Raw genomic sequence first — 26,568 nt, forward strand, 5'->3', positions numbered from 1 at the left:
ACAATAAATTGTATTTATACAGCCCCTTTCATACATAAAATGCAGCTCAAAGTGCAAAAAAATAAAAATCATGAAGACCAACAGAGATCAATAAGAATATGTTAGTCAATCAGAGACGTATGAGGGCGGCTGTACCATTAAGAGACTTAAAAACAAGTAAAATCATTTTTAAATCAATCCTCTTCTGCTGACTTTCTACTACAGGGCCAGGCAAAGAAAGTGTGCAGAGACTCCGGAGGCTCTTCTTCGGACATTTGAGTTCACACATAGCCGTCCTCTGAGGGACTTCATTGCATGTCTGAAAGCAGCTAAAGTGCAGTTAGTTGTGATGTACAGTAACTCACCAAAGTGGTTTAGCATGAGATACACTCACTACAAAGGCCTCTCCTGTCTGACCAGACAGAGTTCTTCCACTTCGGTCAACAATAGTCCCTGAGATCTAGATCATGATCGGGACATGAGAGACAAATGAATATTTAAATACATATATATTTAGAAAACACATTTATCTTTTGTTAGCCCCAAGAGAGTTGAGACATTGACCAAATGTCCATCTTGTTTTTATAATCAACATATCTATGTATAACAATTCAGAGAGATTATACATTTTTTCCAGGCATGTGTAAATAAAGACATTTCGGAAAATGTGGTTTGATGACAGTCAAATAAACATACAAATATGGGTTTTCTTTCATAGCTGTTTTCAAACAGCAGGTCGATGGCAAACAAGGCAGCCTGTCAAAAAAAAACAAAAAAAAACATCATGTCACATTATCTTCTAACAGCATCACAACGCTACATTTAGAATTTGTCCACTGGAATTATTCTTACAGCTGTATCTCACAGGTCGAGTTGTGATCAAAAGATATAAGCATATGTAAACTGTCTAATACAGCAAATTACACTCACCGGCCACTTTACTAGGCGAACCTGTTCAATTACTTGTTAACACAAATAGCTAATCAGCCAATCACATGGCAGCAACTCAATGCATTTAGGCATCTAGACGTGGGGAAGTTCAAACCGAGCATCAGAATGTTGAAGAAAGGGGATTTAAGTGACTTTGAATGAGGCATGGTTGTTGGTGCCTGATGAGCTGGTCTGAGTATTTCAAAAACTGCTGATCTACTGGGATTTTCACACACAACCATTTCTAGGGTTTACAGAGAATGGTCCAAAAAGAGAAAATATCCAGTGAGCGGCAGTTGTGTGGACAAAAATACCTCATTGATGTCAGAGGAGAATGGGCAGAGTGGTTCAAGATGATAGAAAGGCAACAGTAGCTCAAATAACCACTCGTTACAACAAAGGTATGCAGAATACCATCTCTGAACGCAAAACACGTTGAACCTTGAGGCGGATGGGCTACAGCAGCAGAAGACCACACCGGGTGCCACTCCTGTCAGCTAACACTAGCAAGGTGTACCTAATAAAGTGGCCAGTGAGCGTATATGTATACAGCATGTTTAAAGTGGGAAAGTTTACATTGAACATTACATTATAGTCTATATTATATAATAATCACACTAAAATCAGATTTTTTTGTGATGTAATCATCAGAAAATTAAGAAAGAATCAACAGCACATAACTGTGGTCCCAATATTGAGCAGTTTTCTCCAAATATTTTGCAATATCTTGGATTATATTATTATTGTGTGATTAGAATTACTAACCAACACTTAAAAAGGTGCTAGGACAATTAATGTGTCAAAATAAATTCATTAAATGTATCAATATATTTACATAAGTTACATGGGGTTACCTTTGCATTGGCAGTGTCGAAGATGGTTTCAACCAAAAGGATGTCTGCTCCTCCGTCCAGTAAACCTCTGACCTGCTCTGAGTAGGCTTCTACTAACCCATCAAATGCTGGGGAAGACACACACACACACACATACTGATACACCTTGAGCACAGTTTCTCATCCAACAACTACCTGGTGCCACCTTTCTGTCACTCTCCCCTCTTACTATCACCACAGGCACCATTAGTTCCCCCTCTGAGAGAAGTAATTTTTCTAGCCTATGTGGATGACAGCAAGCTCCAAGGAACAGCCAGTGGAACAGCTCACTCTAGTTCTGTCGCATATTTGAACACTCAGCCTTTCTGTGAATCACCATACAAGTTTGTGACCCCAGAGGTCAGGTAGGCAACTTCTATTTAGCAGTCATATCTGCTTCTAGTGTTGGGTGTAATGGGGTGTGACAGTGTCCCTGCTTTACGTGACTGGAAAGGAACAATGTAAAGGAGAGGAGTCATCTATCTGCATCCCAGGACCTTAAGAAAACGTAATCCTCTTACTGATGTTCCTGAAGTCCGGTCTCTCCACAGACGGTGATACAGACAGGGTTTTATTCGTGGGACCCACTGCCCCGGCCACGTAGCGCTTGGAACCTGACAACACAAACAAATTGCAGTTGATGTCGTGCATTTGAGAAATTGCCCAAGAGTCCTTTATATCTATCTATCACATTATGCTGCCTGAATGCTAAAAATTCACTTTACCAGTTTGTTTGATGAAATCGTCAACAGCCCTCCTCGCCAGCTCGGCTGACGTCCTGTTGAGACGATAGGCCTGCACCACAATCGCACAACACACATTACATTTTATAGAGATAAATGAACTTGTGACAAACTGGTAATTCAATGAGACATGTAACCTTTACTCTACCTTATGTCTCTGTATTAATAAACAATATATAAGCATGTAGTTCTATCTGAATGTGTAGTATTTGTGCAAAAGTGTATCTATGCTATGAAGGCATACTACAACTGTATTGTGATACACTATCATTGTCATTAATTTTTTGTTTTTTTTGGTACGTGCAAACTCAAACACACTGGCTATGCCAACCATCCTGCTGACCAATGCAAGCGCCACAGACAATAAAATAAACACTGTATGTCTTCTGAGGTCTACTTAAAGGAATGCTGGGTATTTGTCTTTACAGAAACATGGTTTGATGGCAACATCCCAGACTCACCACTTAGCTAGACCAGCTAACATGCGAGAGCCTTGTTAAAGAGTGACAGTGTGTGTGTGTTTTTACATTAGAGACGCTGTGGTGATCTGTAAACATTATTCACCACTCCAGCAGTTACTGAATGACAGGTGTCAGCCTTGGGGATTTACAGCTTATTTTTGGGGGGGCAGTATGCAATCGTCCAATCCCCAATAACAACGACAGAAATGAGGCACTCAGTATGTTCTACACCAGGGGTCTCCAACACGGTGCCCGTGGGCACCAGGTAGCCCCCAAGGACCACATGAGTAGCCCGCAGGCCTTTCCTAAAAATAAATCACCAGTGAGCTGCGTCTAAAATTTGATCTGCTTTTCTAAATCAATTTAATTATTCATTCTCATATTGAAGTTGACTAGTGACTATGATTTGTTAAAAGGGTTGGTCAGTGGCTAGTGAAAATGGGACATTTTTCTTGAAATGTTGTAGAAGTGATCATCTGAAAATTTAAACAATTGCTGAGATTAATAGAAATAAAGTGTTGAATATTGATATTATCTGTTTCCCACCTTGTTAAGTCATTGTTGATAATTATTGCGAGAAATCATTAACGTGATCAGTGTCTTCACATAGATGAGTATCAATTATCATTAATAATAATATATAACTAAAGGCAAACTGAGCACATTTGTTATTTCAGAAGAGTGTATCAAACTGGTAGCCCTTTGTATGACTCAGTACCCATGAAGTAGCTCTCAGTTTCAAAAAGGGTTAATGACCCCTGTCCTACACCATCAATGAGCAGACGAGCACGAACAAGAATTTCAAATGAACACATAAGGCTGGTTATTACTATTATTATTGTCAATTGGTATTGCTACCATTGCAGCTGTTATCATAAATAATATTAATGAATCAACAAGTACTACTTTTCTTATGGTCATTATAGCAACCAGTCTGGAGGTAAAAATACAAATTAAAACTTTGTAAACTGAACTTTGCACTACTGTTCCTGGTCTCTCCCCCCTCGCTCCACCATATTTCTCTCAACCAGCCAATGTTTTGATTACGGGTGATGCAACTCTTTAGGCCAAAGTGATATGAACCAAAGATTTTTTTGCTGTAAATTGATAAACATGTAGTGTTTATGAATATAAACTGTCTGAGCTGTGTCTGCTGAATTCTGGGAGGATCGGGGACACAGAACTAGTGTCCAGCTGTTCGTAGTAATGGAGGCAGTTCTCATTCTCAGAAGCGATTTATGGGGTGGTCAATAAGTTAACACCACAGTTTGTGTACTTGACATTTATCTCTACCACTGCCATTGTCTATGTAGGTCAAGCATCATGTGTAAACATCATACCATGTGTTCCAGTCCATAGTCTGCCTGAGCGATGGAAGTGCTGCTGAATGTGTTGGTCTCTATGATATCCGCACCGGCTTGCAGGTATTCCTTTGTACACAGAGGACAGCACAGGTGACACAAATACAAAACTCACACATTCAAGTTCAATCCTATTTAAATTACTTAAAGCAGCAGTGGCTTTGACTATGTTTACATGGACACCAATATTCCAATATTAATAAAGTCAATAGTCTGAATAAGACACTGCCCCGTAAACAGCCATTTCTGATCACCTTACCCCAAATGTCAACTTTGGAATAAGCAAGAACTGAATTAAGACATCTGACCTTAGTCACATTTATGTAGACAATGTATGTCTTAATCACATTTAAAAGGTACAGTACAGAATTTAGTGATATCTAGTGTTGAAGTTTCATGTTGCAGCTGAACACCCCTCACCTCACCCTCTCCTTCTAAACATGAAAAAGAACCTGTGGCAGCTTCAGTTGTCATAAAAACTCAACAGGTGTTTAGTTTGTCCAGTCTGGACTAATGTAAAAAACATGGCGGCCTCCGTAGAGAGGGTCCCCTCCATGTTAATATAAAGTATTTAAATATAAAGGGTCTTTTCTGGGGTAAAGAAAACTACAATTCATACAATTTAGATGAAACAAACTAGTGAAAACATCATGAGGATTATTAAATAAAATTTCTGACAATAGTTCCCTTTCACCTAAATCTTACACACTGGACCTTTTATGTCCTATTGGAGTTTTCACAGCATTTGTCATACGGCAGTTACCAACTTCTTTACAATGCATGCCCTGGGTGTAAACAAGACAGTTGTCAGTTGTAGCTTTTGCGAAATTAGACAGAAAACACCCAAACTTATTTACAGTGGCATCGTAAAATCGAATTGTTTTATAGCATCATTATAGCATCGGATTAAACTGTTTCGGGCTATGGTTCTAATACTAGCAGAATAACGTCAGATTGTAAACAGTAATTAATAGAAGAATCTATTCACATCTCATGTTAACACCATAATACAATAAAATGTCTTATTCAGAATAAGGTCAATAGTTGGAATATTGGCTTCCATGTAAACATAGTCACTGTTACTCTCTTCGATCCACAGACCACAGAGAGAGTGAAATGAACTGCATGGCTGACACCACTAAAGCTGAGTGAGAAGATGTAGTCTGGTTGAGCAGAGCCACAGTTTTTTTCTCCTTGACCGAGTACCTTGTGTATTTTGTAAATTATATCGGGCTGTGTGACGCTGAGAAGGTCGTTGTTGCCCTTCAGTGGAAGCGGGTGCTCTTTAAGTTCGTCCCCCCTGAAATCTTCCTCTTCAAGTTTATGCTGCTGGACCATGGTTCCCATCCCGCCATCCAGGACCATAATCCTTTGCTGCAGCACTGTTCGTAGCTCGGACTCTAATTGGCATTTGCATCCTAGAAAGAAAGTAGAGACTTTCACTAGTGGGGATAAGAAACCTTCAAATACATCAACCGTTAGACAAAAAAATGAAAATATCTATCCCCATCCACCCCTTCCAAAATGAAATCACTCAATCTGTTGTCTTAATTGTGCCAATCAATGTTATAATATAACAATCATATATATCTTTAATTTATCTATTGTTTATAGCTGTTTATAAGTGTCCCATAGACTTGTATTGAAAGACTGAATTAATCCCATTCAGGCGTGGGTTAAAAGATATAACACAGTGAAAGTGTTAATTCACAAATGAAAAACTGAGCTCAACGTGATGGATTCATACTATGAACGAAAAGTATTCACACTACGCAAGTTATACATATCCCAATAAAACAATGCTAACTTTTATATTGTGTAATAAAGTCATTTCATAATGACGTCATCATAATCTCATATGACGATGATTGACTGGTTAATCTAAATAAGATGCACTTTTTGCAACAGTTAACATTAAAGAACAGTATTAGTTGCAAAACTGAATGAATTACTTGACTATTTGACATCGTTTTCTGACTTCATTGTGATGTCATGATGACATCATTCCTGCCATACAATCCTAAAAGATTATTGGATCTATATAAACCTTAGGTTGTGTCTATAGCCGCATAGGATGGAGAGAACCTGGAAAAATGTCTGTGCTATTTATTTTCATTTTCTAACTTCATGAGATCTTATGATGGAGAATAGTTTTCTGACAAACATATCCTGAAGATTAAGATCCCACTCTGGGTTCTGGAGGCAGACACCATCTCTGCATTTAAAGTTAAAACGTTCCTTTTTGATAAAGCCTATAGTTAGTTCTGGATCAGGTGAGTCCTGAACCATCACTTAGTTATGCTGCTGTAGGTCTAGACTGCTGGGGGAACTCCCATCATGCACTTAGCACTTCTCCACCTCTCTCTTTCTCTCTGCCCCCCCCACATTCATTCATTTATCTATTTTAATAAATGTCAATAACTATGTTTCTTTTTTCTCCCATAGTCCCTCTCTCTCATTGCAGATATATCTGACCCCGGAACCTCAGGAAAACAACTATTATTATTATTAGCAACAATACTTCAGTAATTAATTATTATATGAATTGTGACTGTTATCAATAATAATCAATAACTTCTTTACACTGTTATTGTTTACATTTTAACTGGTCAGATCTGATACCTGATGGTGCTCAAGTGTTCCTGGTCTCTCTCGCCTCTCTCTCTCCCCCTCCTCCCTATCTCTCTCTCCTCTCTCCCCCTTGCTCCCCCCAACCAGTCGAGGCAGATGACGCCCACATTGAGTCTGGTTCTAGAGGTTTCTCTCTGTTAATGAGGGAGTTTTTCCTCCACAGTCTCCAAAGTGCTGCTCATTGTGGGAACTGTTGGGTTTCTCTATATTAATAAGATTTCAAGCTCTCAACCCTCTAAGTAAAGTGCCTTGAGATAATGCATGTTAAGATTTGGTGCAATGCGAATTGAAAAAATTAAGATTTGATCTGGAGACATCTTCCCAGGAAAAAACCCCACCAAGTTTGGTAATGATCAATAAATGCATTGTTGAGTTATTGTGTACCAAAACAACATCCGAGATGACATTACAAGTGAGATGTTGGTGAGATGCTGGATTAATGTTCTGGAGGAGGATAAACTCTATTCTACAACATCAGTCCAACATCTGGGTTTGAGCTGTGGTGAGTGTGAAGGTCTCGGCGTCTCATTCACTTTATTCCCGTACTGTTCAGCGCCAGTGACCCCTGTGGGTGAGGACACAGTCATCCTGTCACCACTGCTCCAGCCAGTGCAGGAGTGTGAAACGTGACACTGACAGAATCGTGCAGCGTGGACACAAACCACGCTGCTCCGTGTGTCTGATGCACATTGATCAATGCATGTTCTATCAATCAACTGTCACATCCGGTAACATGTGCTGTAGTTACATGTTATACTACTAGTTCCACTTCACACACACATATACACGTGGTGGGCAGCCGGAGATTGCCTGGAGTTTACATTGGAGTCAGTGGGGGACGAGGCTAACAGCTAACTGCTAACGCCGGGAGAGCAGAGTGTATTTACCCGCTCCGGAGGAGAACTTGTGGATGACGTTGGTCGGGGCCATGTTGTGAAGATCCGACCTCGGAAGCAGCCCCGTGGTGAATCTGAAGATCCCTGTGATAGTCCGGGGAATGTTCCCAACTTTTCCCAACTCAGCTCTTATTCCGAGCCTCAGCCGCTTTCAGTGGCGACACACGCACTTCCTGTTCGGGACCGTCACAATAAAAGCTGTACCACAACCTCGAACGAGTAGTTTTTCTATATTTACCCTAAAAACCAAGTTTACACTTCATTTCATTTGAATCTTTTACTTTCTGGGTGTTTGGTTCTAGTGTAACCTAGCCAAGAGTTAGTTGTGTCAATGCAACAGACCTCACAATTAAAACATTACACAAGAATCTAAGATGATTTAAATACAAAGTTTATGTTTCTGAAGTCAAACCTTAAACTACAACATGATGCAATAGCAAATCAAAATTATATTTAAACACCAATCTTTTAAGTTGTGACTTGAATCCCTTCTCTTGTACTAAGTCTCACAGTGACTTTAAATTTTGACATTATTGTGACTTCCAATTTTTCTTCATAATATTAAATGACCATTCCTAATTTCCCCCTGCAGAGATGCTGCTTTTAAAATCTCTCAGATGATAATTTATGAATCCATATTAGTACCTAAGACTGGGAGAAATGAAAATGTCCATCTATAACACTAGATTCTAAAATAGCTAAAAGAAAAAACTGTTATATGGATATTTTCTTTGATCAGTGATTTGTCTGATAACAGAATGACACAGTGGAAACACCCGTCATCAGGAGGGCCTTTCCTTTACTTGACAGACACAGTGAAAAAAAACAAAACAAAATCACCTTTTAAGATAGTCTTAGATAACAGGGCCCTCCAGCAGTTTGCTTTTCCCTCTAACACATAAATACCCCAAACCATAATGACAATTCAAACATGTAGACAAGGAGTCACTGACACTATACTGATTTAGTTCTGTAATATGCTCACCATAGACACATTCAATGAAAATGTAATGCTAATAACTGTCTTGCTTACTGGAATCATATTTGTATGATATATACACATATATATCGAGAGAGGGAGCAGAAAACATCAAGCTTCTGGACTGAGGTCAAATTTTTATTTATTATTAAGATGTCTTATTAAAATAATGTCAGATACATTTTTCTTTACAGCTAACTTTCATTTCAAAACAAAGAAAAAAATAGTAAAAATGAACCTGCCACAGTGATGGAAAAACATGCTTAGAGTCCCAGGAGCACACAGAGGTGTGCCTCATTCATCCAGACACAAAAGGTCAGTTGTCCTGTGGCGCCCCCTTTAGACTGGACCTTTGCTTCTTCTTGTCCATCTGGCCCATGACACGGTACAGTTTTTTACGAGCCTCCTTCTGTCTCTTCAGTTTGGCCTCCTCCTGTTTCCCCTTCTGCTGCAGGAACTCCTTGTGTTTGGCGTGCTGCACCACGTGGGCTTTCTTCTTCTTGTAGTGGTGAACTGTGGTCAGAGCCTGGAGCAGGGCCGCCACCTAAAGCACCGGGACGAGAAAAACAACACTTCTAAAGTCATGTTTCACTGCAAGAAGTGGTACACGGTGCTCTTGCTGCTAAAGCAGCCCATAACAAACTACAACAAACTACAACATTTTGCCTAAATGGTGAAATTAAAATGTCATTATAACTGAGAGCTACTTCTTAATGAGCCGAGTTAAGTTTCACACACCTTCTTCTCGTGGGGCTCTCGGATCACACTGGGGCGCTGCAGGTCTCGGGGTGTCTTTCCTTTACGTTGCTTGAATTTGAGTTTGCTCTTGAAGGGCAGCGCCTTCTGGAGCTCCTTGGGGATGTGAAGGGGGTTGAAGTGTCTCTGGGCTCGGACAACCGGCTGAGGGGAAAAAGACAAAAGTTCACATGTCAGGATTTAGGGTTACTGTTCGGGTCAATCTGTTTTATTGTCACACCTACAATACTCATAAGACAAATATATATTGAAACGTCTGCAACTGAGGATTTTTCATAACCAACAAATACTTTCTTCAATGCATCATTTTTCAAAGTTCCATTTTCAAATGTCCAACTATCCACAGCTGTACAACTTTCCTTTGAGGGTCCAAGTCGAGTGAGAGCCAGGGACAGGTTGTTAGTCTATCGCAGAGCTGACATAAGCCATTCTCTTAGGCTGAATGTATTCACTCTGCTGTGGTTTGTTTATAGCACATCTACACCAGCCCTTATCACCAAAAGCTCTCGACATTGTCGGCAGTGTCTTCTAAGTGTATCGCACCGCTTTTTCGTCACATTCACTCATGGTGAATCCTGGGAGAATCTCCTGCTGTGATCAATCATAGCACTTGTGCACTTAAAGAATCTTTCACAAATAGCAGTTACGATCCTCAGATGAGGGCTTGACAATTGTTTCTATATTTCGTTTTACCCCATCGACGGTGATATGTTGTGGCTTCTCTCTTGTGACAAATGTACTTATTGTAAGTCGCTTTGGACAAAAGTGTCTGCTAAATGCCCTAAATGTAAATGTAATTATCTCTCATTGGCTGATCCAGACATTCTGCTGACTTTATACCAGGGGGCTGGCCGGTGAAAGTGCAGAGGCTGTCACTCTGAATTTTGCGTTCTCAGATAGCCCTTGCATGTCTGAAAGCAGCTATACAGACACGATCCATCATTCACTCCGATGGGCAATTTTAATTAGGCAATGAGCCTAAACTGCGTGTATTTGGACAGTGGAAGGAAGCCAGAGTACTGAGAAAAAACCCATTCAGACACAGGGAGAACATGCAAACTACATACTGAAACTTCTGGGCCAGCCATTAGGTTCCAAACCAGAACCTTCTTGCTGTGAGGTGACAGCGCTAATTACTGTATCACCATGCCACCCTGTCCAAACAGTCCACAATCCCACAGATATTCAGTTTACTGTCATATGAAAGAACTGGGCTGTAGCACTTAGTAAGTAAATACTCTTATTTCTTCCTTCGTTCATTACATCAGTTGTTTACAGATCCATCAGAATGAGTCTACCTTGTACAGAGAGTCAGTGTTGTGTTTGTTGCGGATGCCCAGGTCATGTTTGAGCTGCCCCAGGGTCCTCATGCCCGCCCAGCTGTCCTTCTGCCCAACAGGCAGCAGCAGAGAGGTGACGGGGTTGTAGAGCTGAGGAACAGACACTGGATACCAGGAGCGCAGGAACACAATGTCTGCACAACACAGTCACACACAAACATAGTACACACAGAGAAACACATCAATACACAGCATTGAAACATTGTCATATTAGTTGCAGCATGTCAAAAAAGATAAAGACGAACAGTTGAAGATAATGGTGAATAATTGTATGATACTAGGGCTGCAACAGCTTATTGATTTAATCGATTCATTAATTAATTAAAATCAATTTTTCAAACTAAGTGTGATATTCAGACATGTTTTACATTTTCTGCACCATTGCATCAAATGGAAATATTATATTATATTCTACATATCCTTCTCCATAATAGATCACCAGTTTAAAATAAAATATCAACACAAGTCAAACAGGCACTCACCACTCATGAGCAGACGGTCCTCAAATGTGGCTCTATAAGCTCCTAGTGGTGTTGACAAGGCCTTCTTGATCTGACCTCTGACCCCTGACACCGTCCGCACAGAAGCCCCTTCAAATTTAGCGACCTCCAGCAATGTATTGAACATGCCCTGTGATCAGAGAGGGAGAGATCAGTGAAGGTGCACGTGTGAATAAAACACGTCTGCTACTTCGTACTGTGATGCTTCACTGTCTCACCAAATTCTACAGACAACCAAAACCATGCTGCCTCACGACAAACATAATGCATGTTTGCTTTATCACATATCCTTTTATCGTGACATGTCTGTCCTACTGAACCATTTCCTTAAACCTGGACTGAAGAACTTATGATGCAGATTACCCAGAGACACTCTAGTTCGTTAAAAAGCAATTCAATCTTAAAGAATGTTTCTGGAGCAAATTAATCTTTCTAATCTGCATTAGGGGATTACTGATTTATCAGCCTTCAAAACTAAATGTGTATTCACATGAAGGCTGAGACGTGAGCTGCGGATTAAATGCCGTTTCCTTACCTTAATGAAGCAAGTGTTCTTAAAGATCTTGTAGGGGTAACCAATGAGTTTCAGCTTCTTCACTACAGTCACTGATTTATCCAGATCCAGGATCACCCCTGTGGCTGCAATACGGAAATTAGCCTGCAGAGGGGAAACGCATAATACTTGTTCAAGGACTCTTTAGCAATGCCAGGAGAATAATTCACACATATAGATGTTCATCAAATAAAAAAAACCCCACAACATTCTGATATTAAGTGAAGGTGACAAAGTTCTCACTTCTATTACAACTGGAATTTAAATGATGTTATTCATTGTAATATTTGAACTGAACCAAGTGATTTAGTAACTTACTTTAACTCCTGCTACTGACTGCAGAGCGAGGAAACCGGTGCCCTGTGGTGTGATGGGGCCTTCAGTGAGACAAGAAAACAAAATCACGGTCACTGTCATATAAGTGATCATTTTAAACAGGAATCACATCAACAGTGTTGAACAAAAGACTCATTTTAGGGTTTGAAATTACCAATTGTTTGATAGAACCAATTCTAAAGAACAACAGGTCTAACACTTTTCAGCTGAATGAAGTTATGTGGATGTAAAAAACAGTCACTCGGCGAAGATAGAAACGCACATGATCAAATGATGGTTCGCAGAGATTCAAATCTCGCTCATCACAATACGCCGATAGTCACCAGTGCTTTAAATGTATCTCACCCCAGATGGAGGCTCCACAGTGCATGTGCTCCGGTGTGTATTTGAGCAGGCGGTGGCGTCCGTTGTGATCTTCAATGTGGTAGAGGGGGATGGTCTGGAAGCGCCTCCAGCCTAAGGACAGGATGAGGGGGTCCCGTGTCTTCATGATGCGCTTATACCAGCGGTGTTTCTTTAGTCGCAACTGAGACACACACGCACAAATGGACACACAAGTTTAGTCAACTGTCTTAAAAAAATACAGATAATTCTGTATGACCCATAATTATACATTCTTAAAATTTAGAAAATGCATTAGCTGTCCGCATGGTCTAAATGTTTTAAGACCAGCAATTCAATATTAAGGGGCTTAGAATTTGTTCAGTTTGAAATCTTAGAATACATGATTAATATCCGAATATTGATGAGTGCAGCTTTAAATAGTTAGTGGATGTCAACAATTTCATAGCGCAATTAGTGAAGTGCAAACCACTGCACGTACCTGCAGGTAGCCTATGTTGCCTTCACTGGAGCCCAGACCGCCGAGGATGATGGGGTAATGGGGATCGAAGTTGTTGACAAATTCACAGGGGAGAGAGGAGATTTCTAATCTGACGTACATTCCTGGCCGGAAGCCTTCGTACTGCACTCGGGTGTCATCGTCCACATCCTCAAACTCTGCCCTGTTCAGCTGAGATATTAAGACAAAACATGCAAACACACATGGTTAAATGATAAATCACATACATATTAAGCGTAATAGTAACTGACAAATATTAAAAAGTATCTCGGTGTATTGTAAGTCGTGATACCTCAGCCTGCTTCTGCAGCTCCTCCTTCAGGTCATCAAAGTAAGTGGCGTCTCCATCGTCGTATGCTGCATTAAATCGCTCTTTCAGTCGGCGTTTCTTCTCCAGGCGTTTGTTCTTCTGGATCTCATCATCATCCACCTTCACCAGACTCTCCTCAGCTTCATCATCGTCCCCCTCCTCCTCACTATTCTGTTGGTCACAAGGTGCAAATAACAAGATTTCATCGAGCTGGTTAAAAAAAGGTATTCATGAGATTCCAGTGGCTGGAAATTATTTGTTTTGTACAATTTTCGAAATTTAATAGTAAATTGTAGCTACTCAAACGCATTATGTTCAATTCTTTAAAGGTTCTCAGTAAAAAAGTAAGTTTAATCACTTCTATGTAGGATTCAATTCATGAGCTGATTGACTTTGAGTTTGAGGGTTTACATCCACATCTGCTCAATCACCTAGATCCAAGAAAATGATCCCAATTCCTCAAGTGATGCTCAATGTGGGTGTAAACAGCCTCTAAAATTATTACAGCTGAAAATACTCTCCTGATGGCAATATGCTAAAGCAGCTGTTGAGTGGGTCAGTGATGTCGTGTGCTTTTGAGATGTTGATGCGGGCGATGGCTTTACAGTTGAGTTTAGAGAGGTTGGGTGTGGGAAGACCTATTATTTTTGCAGAGTCAGATATTCAAAGGAAACAGGACGTACATCAGCTTGATCCTGCTGCTCCTTTTGGCCTTTGTGGACTTCTCCCGTCTCCAAATCCTCAAAGTCGCCATATAGTTCCTCTACATAAAGCAAAACAGATACGGTATGAAGAGTTACATTTTCTCACACCAAATGGTTTGTGTGCTTCTTCCATCAGAAACAAAACTGAGCACAACTACAACTTCATTCTCAACTCCAGTTCACCCAGCTCATTTATTTAGAAGCAGCGTGAGTCGCTTCTCTTCCTGAAGTCCTCTCCTTACCATCCTCCTTCAGCCGTGTGGCTGCATCCTGGCCTTCCTCCCACTTCCCTGTTACAAAGCAGTCTCTGATGGAGTTCAACATCTGGAAAAGAAACAGTTCACTCGTTTACATATCAACAGCACATGGGGACTGAAGGGAGGTAAACCTTTTTCCACTCCAACTGTTTTTTGAATAAAGTTTGAAAATTACTCTACCTCCTCCAAATCCCAGTTGTGGGATGTGTCGGGTATGAAACGGGAGCAGTCCATCGAGTTTGCCGTGAACTTTTTGCTCTTCTGAGGTCGACTAACTCGGAACAGTCCGCCCAACTCCTCCTCGTCCTCCTCAGAGTCACCTGCCTCTACAACTGAAAAAAGACACCAGTTGACAAACATCAAAATATATTTGAATACAATTCAAATACAGAGTCAGCCATGGCTGTTCAGTTGGATAATTGTATGTTGGATATAAACATGGTTGGTATTTGGGACATATTGATCATGTGAAAAACTCATATCCTTATTTCACATGAATATTAACACGATGAAGAAATATGTCCATGGAAAGAGCCCTGTGTTAAAATAGGAGGGGACATTCAATACCTGATCCATAAACCAGTTTCCTCAGATTGGGGGCAGCTTCTTGTTGCCGTAGAAACGCTTCTGATGCTTTCTGCTGCAGACCTTCCTTCCATCTCAGAGCCCCTGAGGATGAAACAGGAGAATGAACCTTCAGTGTCACAGTATCTGAGTCGCTCTTGTCAGTGGCTATGGTGTTTGTCTATAAAATTATTGCTTTTGATATTTCTGACTCAATGTGATCAATTCAACCCTCACATCACTGATCATGAGTCAAACCACATTGTATCACATTAGGGAAAAAAAACTTTTATTCTTTCGTTGGCAAGTAGAAACTGGGACATAAGAAAATACATAGCTATATGATGCGAAGAGCAAAACTTGGTCTGGTCCAGTTAATTCTTTTGAGTCCAATCTGGACCTTGGTCTGAACATTTAATTTGTATTTTTTGTTTGACTTGTGGTTTTATACAAAAAAGTGCCATCATGTATCCTTATCCTCAAAACTGAACTGAATTTGAAAATAAACAGATTGTATTTACCCTGCTCGTCCTCGCCCTCACTCTCAGTTGCCATTTGTTCCGCCGGTGCGCCATCCTCCTCTTCCTCTGATTCGCCATCGGACTCTTCGTCATCTTCGTCATCACTCGCTTCCTCGTCCTCCTCAGAACAGTGTCCGGAGTCTCCTGCTCTCCCAGCCTCCACCTTTTCTTCGCTCTCCTCCTCACTCGCCTCCAGGTCATCGTCACTGTCGGCAAACACCGGCACCTCAGCGATCCTTTCCCCCTCTACCTTCTCCTCCAGTTTCTGTTTCTTCACCAGTGGTGGGCTGCCTCTTGAATTCTTTACTGTCACTTCAGATTTGGCTCTTGCCTCTTTGAGAAAAGTGGAAAGGTTATCGATGTCTTCATTCTCTTCCTCCTCCTGCGCCTCCTGGTCACTGTCATCGTCGCTGACATCATCATCATCCTCCTCCTCCTCCTCCTCCTCCTCCTCCTCCTCCTCCTCCTCATCATCTTCCTCCTCCTCCTTGTTATCCTCCCCAGAGAAGACTACCGCCCTCCTCTCTCTCTGGGTGTTGGGATCCCAGACTCGCTTCTCCTGAGGACCCTCCTCTCTGAAACAAAAAGAAAACAGTTAGAACATTTAGAAACTTTCATGTAGCCTCGATGCTCGACTTATGTTGTGCTTATCTTAACAATTACACATGAAATTCGGGAGAGACAAACATATTATTTTTTAATGGAGTCAAAGCAGGATCGGGGACAAAACAACTTGATTGGGACACCATTAGTAATGCAGTTTTAAATAGAAATAACTGAAAACCTAGTGTATTTGTTTTCCTGCTCAAATGAAATATCATCCTGTTATTAAGAAGAAACACATTTGATCAGATTTAATTGTGCCCCAAAAGTTCTTAATGTGCGCCTAAATCCTTAACATCTGTTAATTTTATACACCCACTGATGATTAAAAAACACATAGGACAATGAAAGACCCAGACACACACATCTGATTCTACATACACCTTGGACTGCATCCACAAGGCTTGTGTGGATGTGAAAGGTACAAACTCAACTGAGCACTTAATGTCTGCAATGACTCTCAGATCTGTAGTCTCTGTCTTTGCATAAGAAGAGGAGAGGAGAGAGAGAGAGAATGGAGCTGTGTGCTGTGTCACCCGCTCTGCTGCTCGATGTCTGTGGGGTCCAGGGAGGCAGAGCCGCTGAATAGAGACACTTTACTGGCAGCCATCTTTACATCCAGGGTAGCATGTGTGTCGATGAGAGACTGGACCAGCTCTGTGGTGGGCCGCACCTCCTCCTGCACCGCAGAAGGAAGAATGCAGAACACAACTTCTATTTTGAGTTCAATGGTCCAATTAGTGAAATCACTCAGATATAGAACATTCACTGCCACGTTTAGAGCGAACACACACACACACACACCTGCTGCTGATTGACGTGGTTTGCAGGAAGGTCGATATACACAGCGTCTTTGTCGTAGACGACCCCCCCGACCCCAGCCATGGGCGCGTAGAGCAGGCGCTCCTTTTCGTTCAGCGCTCGCTTCTTCTGAGCATCTGGCAGCGCGCAAGGATCAGGCAGGAAGTTTACGTTGGCCACCTGAAAGTCTCCTACACCTGCAGGAGAAAACAGCGCACAACTTGTCTTTCACAAATGTGTCCAAGGAAATACTTGAGGGGCAGCTGTCCTTTGTACACAGTGATGTGTAATAACTCAAGATATGGATTCACAACGAAAAATTGTCTGCCCGGAATATTCAGAACTGTGCTTATGTACCTGGGATATGGACTTGGCCTTTGTTTTTCAAATATGTCCCTCTCAGGTAGCCGTAGAGTGACACAGTCCGGTCACACTTGGGGTCTGTTCTCACCGTCTCGGGATCAGTCAAGTCTTCCATACTGTTTCAATGCACAGCAAAGTATGGAGAATATAATAAATACAAAGGAAAAGCATACAAATGTGCCCATACGTCCACCACATCATGTCCTGTGTCGTAAAGTCACGTGACTCTGGAGTGTCTCCAGGTCACACTCACCCACCGGTCAACCAGCACATAAGGATGGGACGTCTGCCACACCAGAGGACGAAACTTCATGACGGAGATAAAGCGGCCCAGGTTCTTCACTTCCTGCGTCTGATATTCACCGTACACCATACCAGACAGATAGAACAGCTTTGCCCCCTGAAGGGTTCAAACACAACCAGCACACACACGTGAAGTCTTTATGGTGTCGACGATCACAGGCTGTCGAGTTATTGAGAGGTCGCGTATGAGCGTGGGGACGTGTTTCCAGGATGTGAGTGTGTTGTGTTTACCTGGTACACCTCTGTCCAGAAGCGGTGTTTGAGATTTTTCTTTGTCTTTCTCAGCGTCTTGTTGTTCTTGAACGAATCCAGATGCGTCAGCACGCCCATGATGCGAGGAAAGCCGTGGACCTGACAGATGTTGAGGAACTCAAAGGTCTCCATTTCAAAGCCAAAGCTGGCATCGATCAACATCAACACCTAGAGAGAGAAAACGCAAAGCAGTGCAATCAGTGTCGTTCACGACACTTTATTCATCCTCACACAGTCTCTTCAAGCCAACTCCTTTTTCTGTTTGCAAGTTTCAGCTATTATATTATTATTGATTGCATTAAAACGTACAAACATGTTTTAATTACGCGACAATGCTTCACAGTTAATTGAGACCAACTCATTCATACGTGTATTAAAGCACTTACCAGGTCAGCTACTTTTGCGAGGTCAATCATTGTGTTAATGTCATTGTTACACTCCATAAAAGTGAGGCGACGTTTCTTTCCTATAGAAAACACAAGAAGCATTCTCTTACCAAAGATAAACAAGTGGTGCGATTTCAGAGTTAAACTCCTAACAGTAAACTAACCACGTGAATTATTATCTAATTATGTGTAATATTTTTAGTTCACATGGTATTATTCTGCACATGAGGCAGCAGTGTTAGGTCATTTGTGAAGGAAACTGAGAAAGGAATCAAGGGAATTGAGTCCCTAGTGGTCATGGGCATGTACTATGGAGCAAATTCAAAATACCCAGGATATCTTTTTGTTATCTGGTTTCACTTAACCTACCTTTTCTTTGGCCGTTCTCATACTGTGTGCTGTAAAGCTGACAGTAAACAGATATCCAGCTAAGAGTGTATTTATGGGGAAGAGGCGGAGCCGCATCCAAAACTGACATTTTATTAAGGGAAAATGTGAAGAATATAATCACAGACACTAAAATCTAAAAATCATTACTTTTCAAAATAAATGAAAAGCTTGAGCAGTTTCTTAAAGATGAGAGGGGAGATTTTGTTTCAACGTATGGAAGCCAACACCTTTTTACACAAACACTTACTGCAGAGATCTCTAAATATGGGGATGAAGGTCCGAGAAACCATTTGCCACACTCACCAGAGACAATGGTCACAGGTCCACATATGTCCCCCAGCTTCTGCCGGGTGAAGTTTTTGATCAGGCAGCGGATCAGGGTGCTTTTTCCCACCTTCGGGGGCCCAACCACTACAATCACAATGGGTGGGGGTTCCAAGGGCGTCCGGTCCACGAGGGGTATATGATGTTTTTTGCTCTTTATGTCCTGGGCCCTAAAGAAGACAATACACATGGAGGGAGTAGTTTGATTTGTTTCCAATCCATACACAGACTGTGACTTTTGCTTTACATCCAGGAGGCTACAGGGGACAGCAGTCTCAGTGTGTCAAGCAGATGTGCAGCAGGAAAGATACCGAGAAACACAACAGTACTGACCTGTGGAAGGTCCTGGCCATGCGGACAGCAGACTGAAAGGCATATGCTTTGGGGTTACGTTTCCGTCCATCCTCCTCTGTTGAGCCTCCCTGTTTCTTGAGCTTCTTCCTCTCTGCCTTTGGTCCGCTGTGCTTCTGCTGATGTTTCTTCTGTTCCTTTACCTTCCCGTCCATCCTGTAACAGCAGGTGTCAAGATAAAACTACCTGCCCCCCCTTTGAGTAAGTCCCGGATCGTAAACACAAGCAAAACAAATATTCATGCTTCTTTTTTAGGGTGTCTTAGACATACTTTGCAATAGACATATAGAATGCAAATATGCACGTGTAGTCCCTCCTATGCTTACTGCATCACTTGTACTACTTTGTTGAGTTCTGACAGGCAGCACTGCCGCTGAGGGACAAAGTTAATCCAGCAGTAGGTCGCAAGAAACAACAGATTTTGATTTTTCCTCTGTGATGGAGGAAGAAAGCTGACATCATCTGCAAGGGGCTTTTATTTCTCGTTCTCTAGTGCCAATCGTGGAAAAAGAAAGATGTTTCCTCTGTTCCTTTACATTCCTGTCTAAGAGACAGACACTAGTCCCGAAGGCACTAAGGGACAGATGGAGACTAATCCTGAAGACACTGAGGGACAGACAGACTCATCTTGAAGACACTGAGGGACAAACAGAGACTCATTATGAAGACACTGAGGAACAGACAGAGACTCATCTTGAAGACACTGAGGGACAAACAGACACTAGTCCTGAAGGCAATAAGGGACAGACAGAGACTCATCTTGAAGACACTGAGGGACAGACAGACTCATCTTAAAGACACAGGGATACAAACAGACACTAGACCTGAAGGCACTAAGGGACAGACAGAGACTCATTTTGAAGACACTGAAGAACAGACAGACTCATCTTGAACACACTGAGGGACAGACAGAGACTCATCTTGAAGACACCGAAGAACAGACAGAGATTCATCTTGAACACACTGAGGGACAAACAGATACTAGTCCTGAAGGCACTAAGGGACAAACAGAGACTCATCTTGAAGACACTGAGGGACAAACAGACACTAGTCCTGAAGGCACTAAGGGACAGACAGAGACTCATTCTGAAGACACTGAAGAACAGACAGACTCATCTTGAACACACTGAGGGACAGACAGAGGCTCATCTTGAAGACACTGAGGGACAAACAGACACTAGTCCTGAAGGCACTAATTGACAGACAGAGACTCATCTTGAACACACTGATCATGAAGACACTGAGGGACAGACAGAGACTCATCTTGAAGACACTGAGGGACAAACAGAGACTCATCATGAAGACACTGAGGAACAGAGACTCATCTTGAAGACACTGAGGGACAGACAGAGACTCATCATGAAGACACTGAGGAACAGAGACTCATCTTGAACACACTGAGGGACAGACAGAGATATATTGAAGTTTTGGTGACTCCCTCTCCCGTCAGGCTCTCAATCTGACTGCTGTTTGGATTCCTATCTGCTCGCTTGTTAATGTCCAGTATGGAGCTGTGACTGGGACGTGGGCAGACACGCTGTGAGAGGAGAGTCTGCTGAGCTCTGTGTGTGTGTCAGTGAGGCAGAGCAGGACTGTGACCGCCATGTTCTCTAGTGAAGAAGAGGAGACTGTGTGTCTGTACACCCGAGGCTAACACTCGTGCTACACATTCAGCAAACAAACAGAAAGTCCAAACCTGCAGATGATCCGGCTGCAGTCCGGCTGTTGTCTCCTCTTCTCACGTGTGCAACACGAACTCCGACACGGAAGTGCCACACGCTGGAGAACCGAGTGGAAACACGTTTCTAAAAAAAAAAAGGTTCCGCAAACAGAGGCTGCGTCGTCTTATTTCTTCTTCGTTTGGTTACATTGGCGGTTGGAAAACCAGTTTTAAGTAACCGCCACCTACCGGAGTGGAGGGTGAGACATTAGATTGGCAGGGGATGAAGCTATATAACTGTATTCTTCTTATTAAACCTTTTTTTTTTTTGAGGTATCTATATAAGGTGATCATCTTCTCCTCGTGATGCATCTCTACAGTAAGATTTAGTTTAGCTTTCTTTAATACAGCATGCTTCATCATATCCTCATTCTTTTATTATATAATTAAATAAAATAATGTTTCACTTGTGGCACAATGTCTAGCTTTTATGGTTTGCAATCTGGAGGTGAATACCATAGAATGTCTTAAACTGAACAGATCTGAATGATTGAATGAGTTATCCCCTTCACCGTTGTCGGACTGTACATACTGCATCAACAGTGATGGGGAGTTGATGTGCCTCGAAGGTTAATGAGGCGATTTGAGTTCAGAAGTTACTGGGACATTGTTACACCCCACGATTCCGTGGCCCTAAGAGGCGAACAACATGTAAAATCACAAACTACATTCTATTTATTCCTTTCTATGCATTTTACAATTACTGAGGCTGGATGTTAACAAGTCAGCCTTGGGGAGGCAGTCTCCGCAATACTGAACAGGTTTGATTACGAAGCCCTGGATGAGGTGTGGAAGTTTATGGAGAATTGTCTCGGTTGCCCCCCAGACGTGGAGGCGGGCGTCCGTCTCGCTGAGGGAGGACCGGGTCTTCACCTGCCGTTGGAGTCGAGCTCGCTAAACGGCGATGTACCCACACCCAGGTACACCACCAAAAATAAGAAAGTGGCAAGACTCAAGTCTGCCTAATGGCTAAATAATTAGGATGCTCTCAAACACCAAGAACAGAACCCAGGACCCAGTCTAACGCATTTGCAGGTTAACCAGAAAGTGATCTAGAGACGACCCCTTCACTTAAACAAAGGTCATAAGAGACAATATACACAAACATTTAATTCACCTCATGGATGTTCTTTCCTGGACGAGCCCCCAATACAGCCGTAACAACATGTGTAAAATAAATCAGAAAAGGAAAGGGAGTCAGCCCCCTATTCACAGAATGAACAAAAAGAGGAAACATTGGGTTTAAGAAATATATTAACTTTCACACATTTCTATTTATGTGACCTCAAACCAAAGATGGTCTGGTTTTGTAAGCACTCTGCTGGACAAACATTAAGTTTGAAAGAATTGATTCTGAAACTCACATCTGGCCATTTCATCATTAACGAAAATGTCTCAAAACAGACATAATAGTGATTCCCATTTTACATTCATAAGTGCACTTCTTCTTCACAGCAGATCTTTGCAGCACCAACATGTTCACATGTCTTTGCTGGAAACTTTTGCGAGACGATCACTTGACCCAGTGCCACTCATTTAAAAGCCTTCAGTCGTTACATGAGTGAATCAGGCTTTTTAACAGTACAATATATGTTGTGTCCACATCTGTAGATCTGCAAAACATGGTCTCTGCTGTGTTCAGCTGCTCCCTCCTTTCTTCTTCTCCGCCAACTCCTCTATCTGCCTCTGCCTCCTCTCCATGACCTCCGTCCTCCGGAGAAGGTTGCGTGCTCGCTCCTGGGCCCTGAGCTCGTCCACGTCCGTTAAGAAGCTGTGCCTGCATAGAGTACAGAGGATGATCGAGGAGGTTGTAATGTAAGGTATACAATAAGATAGGGGGGAAATCCATTTGAAGATGTCACCAAACATTTATCCCCTCACAAGACAATTTCAAATTAAATTAAGGCTAGACGAATATTTGTCAATATAAATATAGTAATGATTTCCAAACATTCTTTTTGTAAATAATATTAAATAGTTTCACTGAGATATTAGACCAGTTTCCAGATAAAAACTTAAGGACTTTGTTGGCTGAAAACGATATTTGACAAAAGGTTCTAATGAACAGCTTCATATGTGGGTTGACTGACACAGAAACCGCTGTTTGCTGAATGGGTTTCAGTTGAAAATGAACATAGAATGCAAAAAACAGTCGCTCCTGCAACTGGGTGTTGCTGCTGGTGCAGATGAATCGCAATGATTCATGGTTTTACACACACACATATGATATATATATATGAATACATACAGCAACCAAAGCTGTTCTTTTCTAATAGATTTTCTGAACTTTATTTATTAAGTAATATATTTATAAAAATTGTGTGTATTCAACACAGAAATTAACCAGCTATAGTCACAGCTCAATAAGCAGACATATTAGTTAGAAGGAATGAAACAGTTCGGTTGCAGTGCTGTTTATATTAAATTTGCAGTACATATTATATGTGCAGTTTGTATTATACCTGCAGAGTATATTGTATGTGCAATACATATTATACTTGCAGTACATAATATATGTGCAGTTTGTATTATACCTGCAGAATATATTGTATGTGCAATACATATTATATGTGCAGTTTGTATTATACCTGCAGAGTATATTGTACGTGCAATACATATTATACTTGCAGTACATATTATATGTGCAGTTTGTATTATACCTGCCGAGTATATTGTATGTGCAATACATATTATATGTGCAGTTTGTATTATACCTGCAGAGTATATTGTAGGTGCAATACATATTATACTTGCAATACATATTATATGTGCAGTTTGTATTATACCTGCAGAGTATATTGTATGTGCAATACATATTATACTTGCAGTACATAATATATGTGCAGTTTGTATTATACCTGCAGAATATATTGTATGTGCAATACATATTATACTTGCAGTACATATGTGCAGTGTATATATTTGCACAACAGCGTATCATGTACTGTAGCTGATCAAATCTGTGTGTATATTTAAAAACCAGGTGACTGTTACGGTCCCTTGTAGCGTTCCATTACACCTCAGAGCTGGTTCCAGTCGCAGAGGATCGTGTTTACATTAGCCAGCTAGCCATTGTTAGCAAAGCCAGTTCAAAATAACCGCGACGTTTCACGCACATTAGCACCGAAGTCAATAAGATAGCAGCGTGTGCACGACACACTCAATGACGGAAATAATAAACAGTCAAAACTACAGCGTTGACGCACGGAGCGACCATCTTGGATTTCGAACTTGAAGGGGGGAGTGGTGGTGAGGTTGCTCCGACCTTCCGAGACACTCCGACTTGAGGAGGTGTTCCGCTCACAACCTTCTGGTGCTCCGAGGTGTAATGGAACGCGCCACGTGTCGCACGCAGCTCAGATCGGACCTGTTGAAGAAAGCGGCGGCCAGTCCGACGACCAGCGTCCCGAACAGCAGCGGCTTGGTCAGACGTTTCCCCGCAGACAGCCCGGGCGGCTTCATGGCAGCGGATCTACAGCGGAGACGCCACACGCGGACATGTATACACGAAACACCACGCGGAAGTTCGCCTCACACTCACAGCTTCCGACCAGCAGCTTCCGGTCCCACAGGTTAAGAGGATAGTTCACTTAAAAGTGAAAGTTCCCTCATTGTCTGCTCCCCACCATGCCAGAGATGGAGATGTGCTTTCAGTTTCAGGGGTAAACCCAGTTCAATACAATCAACGTAAATGTGATCACTTCTCCAAACGTAGAAAAGACAACAGAAGAAACTCATGACATTTCTCCATTCTGCTCCTGTGATCTCGTCCAAGTGTTGGCAGACACCAAATATAAAATAATCCTAGTGATGTTTCCACTATATGTTTCAGATTGCTATATTACTTTTAGAATGTACATTAGTGAACATGTGCACTTAAGTTTACGGGCCAATAGTTTTTTCGTCTGCAGTCCCTTTAGATTGATAGTAAAAACATCCAATTCACTTTTAGACACGCGTATAAGAAAACCACAGAAGCACATACACAGACAAATGAGTAAATTAATGACATTTATGTATCATATGGAGAAAGGTCATTGTACATGGAAGGCATCCAAGTACAAATGATAAGTAAAATAATTAATGAATAAATCTACAACATTTCCTAACCACTACTCCAGCTATGCAACAATTATATTTTGTGTTTTGTTACAGACATTTTAATTTCCTTTGTCATGTTTGTTAAACTAATGTTCTGGGTGACACTTGCTGTTATGACGTCATGGAAGCCAGTCAGTGACCCATTCCTGTGCTACTGTGGATCCACATTCCTTTTTATCAGAAAAGTATACATTTTCCCAGACAATCACAAAGGACCCTCAACAGATAAATGGTTCAGTTGGTATATGGACAGAACTTGATTCTTCAGGGTAAGAGCTGCAGTAAAGATTTTCTATCACTGGATGGTGCCAGCAGACTGTTCATATTCAGGAGCAGGCTTCAGCAGCACAGATCAGCAGTCACTTCAGAGATATTATGTAAAAAGTGTTGTTCTGTTTGATGGACATAATCCCAAACTGAGTCCTTTAGTTGAAATCTTGTAATTACAATCACCTTTGTCCTCATTATAGCATCTTGGTATGAAGAGTCAAGTAAAGCCTGAGCTACCTTTTGAACTCCCTCTCTTTAACGCCAAGTGCCTGTTGTTCTGTTGGTAACCCATTCACACCGTTCTCCTAATTACACTTATAACATCATTATCTTGTTAGGTGCATCTGTTATTCACCCTTCATATTTAATAATCATAACACAGGGCCGGTGCCAAAATATGGACATTGCATTACGGACCGATCATCAGTGTTGTACGGTGGTTATCATTCATTTTATTTGTGAAATGGTTTCTGAATGTTATTCTTCTTATTCTTAAAAACAAATGAATAAGGGAATACGTAATAAGTTATAATGACTGCCAAACTCCAAGTGGAAATCTAACTAGCAATGGCTGAATATACATCATATCACAGCAGAAACATCTGGGAAAAAAAATTTGTTTTATACAAGTCATTTAGTAATGCTCTCTGTGTCTAATTTTAATCGATCGTGGTGTTGGGACACAGCTTCAAAGCACAAAAGTCAATGATTCTCGGTAGAAGAAGGGTCAAATGAATCTCCTAAGTATCTCTCAACATGATGCCATTAATAACATCACATTACATTATTATCAAACAGCATCATCACAAAATAGATTGTAGACGTTGTGCGAGGCTGTGGCTGAGGCAGTTGAGTGGGTTATCCGCTAACCAGAGGGTCAGTGGTTCTATCCCCATCTCCACCGTTCCACGTGTTGAAATGATGTTTGGCGAACCCCGAATTGCCCAAGATGGCTGTGAGCGATGTATGATTGGGAAAGAATAATGCACTGTATGTGTGTAAATGGCAAAACTGTTAAGCGCTTTGAGTGGTCATCAAGACCGAGAAAGTGCTGTACAAAGACAGAGCATTTACCAGTGGTCCAGGTAAGGCCAGGCATATCACCATTCCCCTCAAAACCCTGCCCTCTCTGTCAGTTAGTCTGCTCAAGTCCAGTTCATAACTGGGACA

At 41.5% G+C, this 26,568-nt stretch overlaps 2 protein-coding genes and 1 long non-coding RNA gene across 7 annotated transcripts in view; all 3 read right to left on the reverse strand.

Moving 5' to 3' along the window:
• mtr (5-methyltetrahydrofolate-homocysteine methyltransferase) overlaps positions 1–8,047 on the reverse strand; it is a 32,067-nt gene extending 24,020 nt beyond the window's left edge. For all 3 annotated transcript variants that reach the window (XR_011239675.1, XM_069517253.1, XM_069517252.1), the window contains exons 1-8: positions 7,865–8,047; positions 5,553–5,764; positions 4,326–4,415; positions 2,507–2,576; positions 2,303–2,395; positions 1,764–1,870; positions 676–735; positions 345–439 (exon numbers count right to left, since the gene is read on the reverse strand). Coding sequence is in view for 2 of the 3 variants with exons in the window: in XM_069517253.1 (XP_069373354.1) it covers positions 345–439; positions 676–735; positions 1,764–1,870; positions 2,303–2,395; positions 2,507–2,576; positions 4,326–4,415; positions 5,553–5,764; positions 7,865–7,907 (770 nt within the window). In the remaining variant the exon portion in view is untranslated. The remainder of the gene's footprint in view (positions 1–344; positions 440–675; positions 736–1,763; positions 1,871–2,302; positions 2,396–2,506; positions 2,577–4,325; positions 4,416–5,552; positions 5,765–7,864) is intronic.
• A 930-nt stretch (positions 8,048–8,977) lies between these two features.
• On the reverse strand, positions 8,978–21,141 carry bms1 (BMS1 ribosome biogenesis factor). Of its 3 annotated transcripts, none has more exons than XM_069517475.1 (23): positions 21,004–21,141; positions 19,290–19,493; positions 18,936–19,126; positions 18,243–18,322; positions 17,836–18,024; positions 17,559–17,701; positions 17,296–17,417; positions 16,942–17,135; positions 16,674–16,816; positions 15,535–16,109; positions 15,017–15,118; positions 14,630–14,781; positions 14,435–14,516; positions 14,172–14,251; positions 13,471–13,659; positions 13,161–13,349; positions 12,683–12,863; positions 12,320–12,378; positions 11,984–12,106; positions 11,431–11,578; positions 10,907–11,082; positions 9,591–9,752; positions 8,978–9,396 (listed from the first exon to the last, which is right to left on the reverse strand). In XM_069517475.1, the coding sequence occupies exons 2-23, from the start codon at positions 19,460–19,462 to the stop codon at positions 9,169–9,171; spliced, it is 3,681 nt and encodes a 1,226-aa protein (XP_069373576.1). In that variant the 5' UTR covers positions 19,463–19,493; positions 21,004–21,141; the 3' UTR covers positions 8,978–9,168. The 3 variants fall into 3 exon arrangements, with proteins under 3 accessions (XP_069373576.1, XP_069373577.1, XP_069373578.1); XM_069517476.1 differs by having other exon boundaries at positions 19,290–19,463; positions 21,004–21,140; XM_069517477.1 differs by having other exon boundaries at positions 19,290–19,489; positions 21,004–21,134.
• Positions 21,142–22,263: 1,122 nt separating this feature from the next.
• Positions 22,264–24,695, reverse strand: LOC138406035 (uncharacterized). Its single transcript, XR_011239702.1, has 2 exons — positions 24,395–24,695; positions 22,264–22,804 (listed from the first exon to the last, which is right to left on the reverse strand). It is a non-coding gene; the product is annotated as an uncharacterized lncRNA (long non-coding RNA).
• Positions 24,696–26,568: the final 1,873 nt, after the last annotated feature.

Source organism: Paralichthys olivaceus, chromosome 21 (genome assembly GCF_024713975.1).
Source record: "Paralichthys olivaceus isolate ysfri-2021 chromosome 21, ASM2471397v2, whole genome shotgun sequence".
NCBI lineage: Eukaryota > Metazoa > Chordata > Actinopteri > Pleuronectiformes > Paralichthyidae > Paralichthys > Paralichthys olivaceus.

What these genes read in the sequence shown, in the direction of transcription:
- bms1 (XM_069517475.1), bottom strand. Translation starts at nt 19,462, where the DNA reads ATGGACGGGAAGGTAAAGGAACAGAAGAAACATCAGCAGAAGCACAGC. An exon ending in AGGCCAAGTCCATATCCCAG is followed by an intron (nt 17,136 to 17,295) that starts GTACATAAGCAC and finishes TTTCTCCTGCAG; the next exon opens with GTGTAGGAGACTTTCAGGTG. An exon ending in GACATCGAGCAGCAGAGCGG is followed by an intron (nt 16,110 to 16,673) that starts GTGACACAGCAC and finishes TTTTTGTTTCAG; the next exon opens with AGAGGAGGGTCCTCAGGAGA.